Source organism: Nematolebias whitei, chromosome 9 (genome assembly GCF_014905685.2).
Source record: "Nematolebias whitei isolate Nwh7 chromosome 9, NemWhi1, whole genome shotgun sequence".
In the NCBI taxonomy this organism is placed as follows: Eukaryota; Metazoa; Chordata; class Actinopteri; order Cyprinodontiformes; family Rivulidae; genus Nematolebias; species Nematolebias whitei.
The window spans coordinates 49,315,500-49,326,234 of record NC_056506.1 but is presented as its reverse complement, the minus strand read 5'-3'; the positions used below and the strand labels follow the sequence as shown (position 1 = coordinate 49,326,234).

Sequence of the window (10,735 nt, the reverse complement as noted above, 5' to 3'; positions counted from 1 at the left end):
AAGAGGACTGAGATGTCTGTGAACACAGAACAATCACCGGACAAGGAGTGAAGGAGAGAAAGGCTTTTTATATAACAGAGGGAGAGTGAGTAATGAGAGCACCTGGGCAGGTGGCTGATGAGGAACAGGTGTGAATGATAAAGACTGAGTGGAGAGGCAGACCGAGGAGTGAGTGAAAAATAACAGAATCAGATAAACAGAAAATCACACACAGAGCAGAACAACAAAAATATAAAGAGCAGATAGAGACAGAACCTGTCAAACAGAACTCAGAATGTAATTAAAGTGACACATTTACAAAGCACAATGAGAACACCACTATACATGAGGCAGGGATCAAAGCACCTTGAAAAGGAAGGAAATGATTTAGTTTGTGGGATGATTGTTTGAAGATATTAATGTTGGTTCCTGGTTGCAGCTTGAAGGAGAAGGCAGAGGCTTAGGCAGATGGGGGGGGCAGCGGGGGCCGCTGACCGTGACACGAGGACTCATTTACAAGAGAGACCTGATTTCAACAAAGAAAGATGACAAGAATGGACAACAGCAACAACAATAAACAGTTATAAAAACTCATACTACAGTTTTTTTTTGTTTGTTTTTGTTTTTTAACAAATAGGATGGCTAAAAGGAAAAAGGTAACAAAACCAAAAACAGGTAGATTCCAAGACAAATGTGGAAAACTAAAAACAGGAACATGTCTGCATTGGACCCTGCCAGGAGTCATGAGTTCATCGTTAATTCATCCTGAGTTCATCATGACTTCATCATGTGTTCATCATGAGTTCATCGTGGGTTCATCATTAGTTCATCATGAGTTTGTCATGTGATGCTGGATAAGATCAGACATCAGTTTCAGCTTCATTCAACAATCAGTAAATAAAAACACTCTGCTGCGTCACATTACAGATAAAAACAGTTACTACACAAACTGCTGGACTTAAAATACAGTTAGTGTAAATATAAATTAAAATAGTGACTTTATTTGTAGATATTTGACTCATGATATTCACAGGAGATGTAACGTTTTTATTTGAACTGTTTCATTAACTGTTCTGGGTTTTTCTCTTCAAAACTAATCGTCTAAATCCTGAAGTTCATCTGGAGGAAAGTTCCAGGAAGAGTTTAATTTACATTTTGTGGACACGTTGGGAACTCCTGCTGTTTGTTGACTTGTAATAAACATGAGAACAAGTTCATGCACAGATATAAAACTCATCTGCAGACGTGTTTGAAGTACTAAAAGTCCATTCTTATATTTATTTACAGCAACATTTGAAACTTTGTTCGTGCAATTCTTCTTTGAACCAGAACTGATCTGAATGAAAGAAACTCCTGACGTTTGCAGCCGATAACTTTCTTAGAGTAAAATAAATAGTTTCTAACATTTTTGTTGAAAAAAGTCTTATTTCTAGTGGCACTTTTCAGTTTGCAGAACGTAAACACACATTTTGGTGGTTGTGTGTAAATAAGTTAAAAAAGGAGCATTCCAAGCAGGTTGCAGTCAAGAACAGATATAATACAATTCAGCTTGAGAAAAAAGACCTTTATGTTTTAATATGGGTAGTTTATAAACAACATTTGGAAAAAATGAATTAGGTGTGTGAATTATTTGGTTACAGTTTGCAAAATTTAAATGAGAAAATATGACATTTAGTGTAAAATTGCTCCTTTGTTGCCAAATGTAGCTTAAACCCTGAAGGTTCAGCAGCTGAGGAAGAAGTAGCTAAATAACTCTGTCTCTAATGTCTTAAGTTGAATCTAAAAACACTCTTGGTTTAATAAATAGTGACATGGTGGAAGCTGCTGTGTGTTCTTTACACCTGAGATTAGATTAGAATAATTTTAGAGTGTGGTAGATGTTTCCACAGGTAATCTTGTGGTGAGAAAACTGCTCCAGCTGTTTCAGGTTTGAAGATGAAAACTCTCAAAGGGTCAAAGAGTTCAGTGTCAAAGCTCTGCCTCTTCTTCCTGCTCTCAAACACAGCAGCTCCACCCGCTCTGTCCTCATGTCTCCTTGTTCCCTCCTCTTCAGGTGGTGTCTCCACCAGGGGCTGGATGTTGGAGCTGATTGGCTTCAGTCTCTCTGCACAGACACGTGATTTCTAGATCAGAGTTCAGTTTCACTTCTCAGGAAGAACTCACACAGTCGCTGACTAAAACACAAAATGGCACAGAAAGGAGATCAGCTGGACCCAGAAACTATCTCCTGCTCGATCTGTTTGGATCTACTGAAGGATCCGGTGGCTCTTCCCTGTGGACACAGCTACTGTATGAGCTGTATTAAATCCCACTGGGATGGAGAGGATCAGAAAGGAGTCCACAGCTGCCCTCAGTGCAGGAGAACCTTCACACCGAGGCCTGTCCTGGAGAAAAACATCATGTTATCTGTCCTGGTGGAGCAGCTGAAGAAGACTGGACTCCAAGCTGCTCCTGCTGATCACTGCTATGCTGGACCTGAAGATGTGTCCTGTGATGTCTGCTCTGGAAGAAAACTGAAAGCCATCAAGTCCTGTTTAGTCTGTCTGGCCTCTTACTGTGAGAAACACCTTCAGCCTCATTATGAGTCAGCTCCACTTCAGAAACACAAGCTGGTGGAGCCCTCCAAGAACCTCCAGGAGAACATCTGCTCTCGTCATGATGAGGTGATGAAGATGTTCTGCCGTACGGATCAGAAGTGTATCTGTTATCTCTGCTCTGTGGATGAACATGGAGGCCACGACACAGTCTCAGCTGCAGCAGAAAGGACCGAGAGGCAGAGAGAGCTCGAGGTGAGACGAGAAACAATCCAGCAGGAGATCCAGGAAAGAGAGAAAGATGTGGAGCTGCTTCAACAGGAGGTGGAGGCCATCAATCACTCTGCTGATCAAACAGTGGAGGACAGTGAGGAGATCTTCACTCAGCTGATCCGTCTCATCCAGAAGAGAAGCTCTGATGTGAAGCAGCAGATCAGATCCCAGCAGGAAACTGAAGTGAGGCGAGTCTTGGAGCTTCAGGAGAAGCTGGAGCAGGAGATCACTGAGCTGAAGAGGAAAGATGCTGAGCTGAAGCAGCTCTCACACACAGAGGACCACAACCAGTTTCTCCACAACTACCAGTCAGTGTCAGCACTGGGTGAGTCTCCACACTCATCCAGGGTCAACATCCGTCCTCTGAGATACTTTGAGGACGTGACAGCAGCTGTGGAGGAGCTCAGAGACAAACTACAGGACACCCTGAGAGACACATGGACAAACGTCTCACTGACTGTCTCTGAGGTGGACGTTTTACTGTCAGAACCAGAACCAGAACCAAAGAGCAGAGCTGGATTCTTCAGATGTTCATGTGACATCACACTGGATCCAAACACAGCAAATAAAAACCTGTTACTGTCAGAGGAGAACAGAAAAGTTGAATTTATGAATCATCCTCAGTTTTATTCTGATCATCCAGACAGATTCATGGATTGTTCTCAGGTTCTGAGCAGAGAGAGTCTGACTGGTCGTTGTTACTGGGAGGTGGAGTGGAGAGGAGGAGCAGCAGCTGTAGCAGTCTCATACAAGAATATCAGCAGAACAGTAATTCAGTCTTTTTTTGGACTTAATGACAAATCGTGGTGTTTACTTTGTTTTAAAGACAGATTTGTATTTAGTCACAACAACATTGAAACCTCCATCTCAGGTCCTGGTTCCTCCAGGATCGGAGTGTACCTGGACCACAGAGCAGGTCTTCTGTCCTTCTACAGAGTCTCTGAGACCAGGACCCTCCTCCACAGAGTCCAGACCACCTTCACTCAGCCGCTCCACGCTGGACTTTTTGTTCACTGGACTGGAGACTCTGCTGAGTTTTGTCAACTGAAATAATGTTTTTATTTAGTAACGTTGAGTTTATAGTTGTGATGTGACACTGATCAACTGATGATTATTATTTTTACAGTTTTTATTTTATTTCTACAAGTTTTCTTGATAAATCAATGTAAACATCAATTGTCTCTTAATCAAATTATTTTTCTCTCATAAAGGTTTGGTTCAGACTGTTTGAAGCAGAAAATACATTTATTTAGTTTGTCAATAATAATTTGTGAACTTTATTATTTACTTTGTAGAAATGTTTTATTTCAGACGACAGTAACAAAACAAAATATGTTAATGAGAATAATAAAATAAAAATTGTCAACAAAAATTAATGAAAGGACTTTTCAAGTTTTTTGTCTTTTTACCTGTGAAACAAACTGAGAGCAACATTTGTTGACAGATGAATTTAATAAATACGTTTTTGTTTTTAGTTGACCTGAAGATCATCTTTTAATTAAGAATCAACCTGTTGACACTTTCTGCAGGAGATCCAGAGACTGTTCAAAGGATGAAGTTCATCATGACTTCATCATTAGTTCATCATGAGTTCGTCATGTGATGCTGGATAAGATCAGACATCAGTTTCAGCTTCATTCAGCAATCAATAAATAAAAACACTCTGCTGCATCACATTACAGATAAAAACAGTTACTACACAAACTGGTTGACTCATCCTAAATGACACAATTTTTGACAAAAATAAATGGGATGTTAAAGAGTTGGTAGGAACAGATACACAATGGCAGGTCAAGAATCACATGTTAAAATATAAATAGTATCAAATGAAAACTATTTAATTTGAACAATTCATTTATGGAAATGAGGAAAGTCCTCTTGTAGTCTAGGCTGAAGAAAACATGACAAGTCGACCCTAATTATAGGATTTATCAAAAAAAGAAACCTTTAACTATGTTGGCAGAATTGCATAAAGCAATATACAATTTTTGTTTTTTTACAAAACAACATAAAACAGCAAAATGTAGTGCATAACTTCCTTTCCACTGTCGCCTTCATGCTTGCTCAAGATGAGAGTTCTGCGATGGAGTTACATTCAAAGCAGTCTGCTCCTCAGATAAATAATGTTAAATTATTATTTTTATATATGAACGTTTCTGTTAAATCAATATTTTTATATATGAATGTTTTTGTTCAGTGCCCTGAGATGACTTCTGTTGCGACTTGGTGCGATATAAATAAACCAAATTGAATTTTAACGTTTTATGTTTAGAAAACTAAACTTTTTTTTTTTTTGTTGTTGTTGTTTTAAATATATACATCTGGCACAATTAAAGTTGAATAACAAACTGAAGCTGTAACTCTTCCATGAAACCACCAGGAGGTATCACTCCGCCAACCGTCGGCTGTCGAGCCAGCTGCGGACTACATTTCCCAAAGTTCATTGCGCATTCTCGTCTACAAGCTACTTTCATCCTTTGAGCTAGCACAGAGGAAATAGATGATTTGTCTGCTTCTCCGAAGCTGATGTCTCATATTAACTGGCACAACAGTTTCAACTTTTTATTTACAAACGATAAAACCGTCACTGTGCGACTTTTCGAGGTAAGAATTGTAACAAAGACGGTAAAGAACGGGATAAATTTTGACTTTTGCATCGCTATCTTGCTAGCTTGTTGTCAAATAGCGACGCGGGTAAACAGCGTCGCAGTTGTTCTGTTTACTTTACGTTCTTGTTGTTTTCTTGTGTACTTGGGTAAACCGGTCGTGTGCGTGTCAAAGAATACTCAGATGTTTGTTTTACGGTAGTTGTTGGCCTTTTCAGCCTCAGCCAGGCGGGTGTTGTTGCTTTTTGTAGCGATGAATGTTTTTCCTGTGAAGCTGCTGATGCAGCGAAGCCTAAATGTTTTTATTTTATCACTCTTAGACTGAGTTTGAGACTTTAGCTTTTATCTGTTGTACTATTTAAGGTTTCTGATTACCTGTTGGTTAAACTGTCTTCATGGCACCCTGACTCGTTTTAAATCACCTGTACAGGTGTAAATCCCTGATCAGACTACTGTTGTAACAACACCGATTGATTAGAATATAATGAACTTCATGTCCACAAATGGCGTGACGAATGGTAATTAAACTAAATACACCCTGCAGTTGCTGGTACTGTCCGTCTGAGAAACATAATAAAGTATTTATCACATAAACACAGAACTTTTGTGACAGTTTTCCATATGAAAAGCCTTTATTTAAGCTGTTGATGTTTGTATTTATCATCTTAATGTGTTATCTTGGCCAAGACCAAGATTTATTTCTAAAAACTCCTGCAACAGAGTTATTATCCGTTTAATTGAAACGGTATCCATTGCTTTGCTGATCTTTTTTCTTCTTCCTTCTCAAAAAGCAAATTGACCGAACCAGTCAGCCATGAGCCTTTATTTCCTCTGCTGAGAAATTACCAGTAGACCAGAGCTGATTTCAGTGCAGACCAAGGCAGAAACAGTTTCAGTCAAGGGTTTAGACACACCTGTTCACACCAAATAATAGGCAGTTGATAAAAGCATTGCACGTTGGAGCCACATAGGTCTGAACTATTGGTGTCAAGTCTGGCACATCTGGAATAAAAACCCCAAAGCTCCACACAGCTGTTTGTAGAAAGTCAGCACAACGTATGGAAGTCATAAACCACTGGTTTAATCATTAACAATTGTAATGCTGAACTTCTGTCGTATAAAATTTGCTCACGTATGTACGAATAAAAAAAGTAATTTAGATACTCATTGCAAGCTATTAAAAGGTTACCCTGAACTACACCAAATAGTGCCAGCGTTAACCCCAGTAGTTTTCCAGATGTATTGATATGCAATTCTGAAATGTGGGTACACAATATAAACAAACACTTAGCTAAATCTGCCAAAACCGGAACGTTTGAGTCACCTGCATGATCTACGTTAGACCAGCTGACGTCCGTGGAGGTAAACGAAAGATGCAGAATCAGACAAGCGTGCAGGAGTGACGTTCTGCCTCCAGTGGAAAAGTTCAAATCTCTAATATGCAGGATTTACAATCTAAATGCAGGAACTTTAAAATATTTTACTTCCAATTAATGCTTAAAATGAAGACTTATATTAATGTGGTCAACGCTATGCATAATAAAATGGTAGATATATTAAAAAAAAAATCAAACTTTTCAAAGTTGTTACATTTCAGGGTTAAATGTTGTGTAGTTTAAATGTAGAAGCTCTGGGGTTTGAAGAGGAAGCTACAAACAGAAGATTTCATTTTCAGGGGAAGTGACAGTTTATGATACGAGTTTGGGAATATTTGATTATGGGTTTCATTATAATATTTTTTAATCGGCCTGACGTTGAAGTATGTTGCACGCAGATTAAGCTCAGGTGTCGAATTCTTTTAATCTGTGCGACTTACAAAGATTTGTTACTTTTTAATGATTAATTTAAAGCTGTATAGGGCTGAGTAAAATTGTATTCTTATGAATTAAACAAGAAATTAAACCTTTGTTTTTCTCAACGGTGAATAAATGAAAAATAATGGACAACAAAGTCTCCAGTCAAAGTTGGTTTTGGGATGAAGTTTAGTGTTTTTACTGATTTGCTCTGTATCAAAAGATGGTTGATGCAAAAGCACGCTTAGTTTCATGTCCTTACAAAACACGTGCCCTCATACGGTACCAGCGATATTTTATAAGTGTTTTAAAATTAAACTTGTTATACAACTTGTGGGAGTGGTGGTGCAGAGGTTAGAGAAGATGGGCCTGTGATTTGAAGGTCGCAGGTTCAACTCCCCGTACCGACAACATCAAAATGTGGGTGGGAAAGGTGAAACACCCACACCTGCCTCCACCCTCATTTGCCCGACTCTGGGCCCTCGAGCAAGGCCCCTAACCCCCACCATCTGCTCCCAATCAGGTGTCTCTAGAAAATGAGTTCTTGTGACTCCATTAGACCACGTGTATAAATAAATGTTAAATAAATACATGTTGAAGTAAGAGGGAGGGATGGTTGCAGTGAAGCTCAGGGCTGAGAGGTTTCTCACATGACAGAAAACAACACAACAGCCCAGTTGATGTTGGAAACACATGTTTTTCTCAACATGTTGCTGGTATTTTAATTTTTTTTTTAAAGGAAGAACAATGAGTGGAACCAAACACTGAACAGAGCTCCCATTGAACAACTTGACTGGTGACGCTGCCAGTTCTCTGACTAATGACGATTCGCCATCTCTAAACACCCGGAATAATTCCTGCGACAAAAACATGTTTAAACGTCTAAAACATACTGAAAGACTCTTTAGAAACTATTGATGGTATAGATTTTAAAAGCTCATTAATGCATGTAAGAAAAAGTCAAAACAGACTCTTTAACAAACTTTAAATGTAGTTCTCTGCATTTAGTTATCAAATTAAAATAGATTCATTTTGTAGATTGGATTAATGTTTGTGAACGGAATGTCTGGATTCTGGTTGTGCCCAGACAAAATTAAATATTAGAACATTTCACCGTGTTCTCAGGGAGTTTTATAGACTAAACTGTTATTATTGAACCTAAATATATGAAAAAATACTTTACTTCTTGCACTAATTTATTTAAATGTTTGGTTTTACTGAACATTAAAACACATTTTCCTCGGGGATTTTTTTCAGATTTCCAAAAGTTTAAGAATCAAATTAAATTGTTACTTTTTGTACGGACCCATATCAACAAGTACATGATTCTGCCAAATATCTTGTCTCTCTATTTTGAAAGATGTCATCATCTTAGAAGCCAGTTTTTAAAAAGTAAAGTATTAACTCTGATTTAAGTGTCATTATAAAACTTTCTGTCCTGAGTAAAGATGATTTTTCTGGTTCTTTGCTTAATCTTTTCTGCAGATGGTGTTTATTCAAACAAACTGAGTCCTCTCATCCCAAAAACCAGCTCCAATGAACACCGCACCTGCCTCTGAGGGCTCCTTCTGAACGCTGAGCGGTGGGCGGGCCTACCTGTCCAGGAGGCGTGGCCAGAGATGGAAAGTAGGTGCAGCAGCATCGATTCGCGGTTCACCGGCAGGGGGATCAACTCCATCAACTCCACACCCATCTCTGTCAGGGTGGAGTCGTACGAAGCTGCGGAGAAGAAGTGCATCTCGGACGTGAGGAGGACGTTCTGCCTCTTCGTCACCTTTGACCTCTTGTTCATCGCCTTGCTCTGGATCATCGAGCTCAACGTAAGACGTGTTTGTGAACACACTGCCTGCTTTCAAAGATCATGGAGTCTATTTTACACTATTATACCGGTGTCATGCATTTTAAAGGACTACACCTCAGCCAGAAATTAATTTTAAAGCTTTACAGAAACGTCACTTTTTATTCAAACTAGCCGATGAACAGTATAACCTCCATTTTATTTGGCTTTTTGTTCCATGTGTTGATTCACGCTGTGGCGGTTTTGAAAACGTTCCCTTTTTATGAACTGGTTTATGATTTTGCGCACCGTTAAGCATTAAAGCCAGTCTCACATTGGGCTGTGACTGTTGGAGACTTGTTGGCTACTCAAACCTGCAAGAAAGGACCAACTGATAATTGATCTGAGCAGCCATGTTTTGCACAGTACATTTTGAAAATCACAGCCTGTTTTATGTGCACAGTAATCCAGGCCGTGCACAGCTTTTTGTTGCCCACCTCCTCCTACCTTCTGATTTGTTTTATAGTTTATTCTGCTGAAGTACACGTTTGAAGCTGCGCAGGTTAGAACTTTTGTTTTGTGTAAGGTGACTAAAAAGTGTCAACAACAATTAAAGTTTGCAGCTGAGAGATTAGCTCACATTTGTTTTATAACTTCTGAAATCACTGCACATCATTTATAATTTCTGTCACCTTCAGCGCAACAAGTTTTTTTCCTCCTATTGTTACAAAGGTCATTTTTTGAATAAAACCACAAGAATTAGATCAAACTTGTTCATTTAAAAAGTTTAATAAAAATATCATTTAGCAAAATATATTTTTTATGAACAAAATAAAAAAGATGAAGTCCTTGATTAAAAAAAAAAACAGATCAAAGTACTTTATAGTTGACGGTGCTGTTGATGATTAACTTCAGCCACAGCAACACACGTTTATAATCAGGAGCTCTGGTTTTGTTCTGGCAGCTCTTCACAGTAATAAAGTGCACATTGAGCAGCAGACGGTGCCGTCTCAATCGGGTCCGGGTCGAACAGAAGTGGGTCAGATGCTGCAGGAGGGGCAGGTCACACAGCTGTAAAACAGATTGAGGAAGTTATTTTTTTTTACTGTAAAGGAATTTCCCACAATGATCCCGTCACAGCGAGCTCCATCTTCCACATAAGACCCAACCTCAGAGTGACGCAGTGTGTTTTTACTGTAACGGCATTTTTAAGGACTCGTCTCAGACGGCAAATCTGCTCAGATAGTTTTCTGTTGTTTAGGGAAGTTCTCTCCCCTCTTGACTGAAACGGTATTATTGTTACTAGTCTGTTCAGACTGGTGTTTGGGTTCAGAACAAGACCAGCAACATTTACAGGCAGACGTTCACATGGCCAGAGTAAAATGTTTTACTTTGTATAACCTTCGTTTTCAGGTTATTACAGATTCATCATCTCCTTCCTGGTGATTAAAGCAACAACTGAACAGAAACCAGCGCAACTTTTTATGAGTAGTTTTAATAATTGAATAGCATTTTATTTATAAGCACTTTAGATTATATTTTATCTACTAAATGCTGAGATTGTTTATTTATTTATTTTTTTTCATTTAGCTTTTATTTATACATATATTGTTGAGAGCTTAAGAGCACCAAGCTGCTCTGATTTGTTGTTAATTTGGTGTTTTTTTAGGACCTAACTTGTTGCTTAAAGTCCCAGCAAACCAAACCACCATATAACCTAAACCTTTATATACATATATATATATATATATATATATATATAGATATATATAT

The 10,735-nt window shown here is 38.6% G+C and overlaps 2 protein-coding genes across 2 annotated transcripts in view; both read left to right on the top strand.

Moving 5' to 3' along the window:
• The first annotated feature begins 2,088 nt into the window (after positions 1-2,088).
• LOC119415262 (tripartite motif-containing protein 16-like) lies at positions 2,089-3,839 on the top strand. Its single transcript, XM_037682437.1, has one exon. It carries the CDS (start codon positions 2,166-2,168, stop codon positions 3,837-3,839), a length of 1,674 nt encoding a protein of 557 aa, XP_037538365.1. The 5' UTR covers positions 2,089-2,165.
• Positions 3,840-8,708: 4,869 nt separating this feature from the next.
• The window catches only part of stard3nl (STARD3 N-terminal like), an 11,988-nt gene continuing 9,961 nt past the window's right edge, over positions 8,709-10,735 (top strand). Inside the window, exon 1 of the mRNA XM_037682438.1 lies at positions 8,709-9,005. Coding sequence (XP_037538366.1) covers positions 8,805-9,005 — 201 coding nt within the window. The 5' untranslated portion in view covers positions 8,709-8,804. The remainder of the gene's footprint in view (positions 9,006-10,735) is intronic.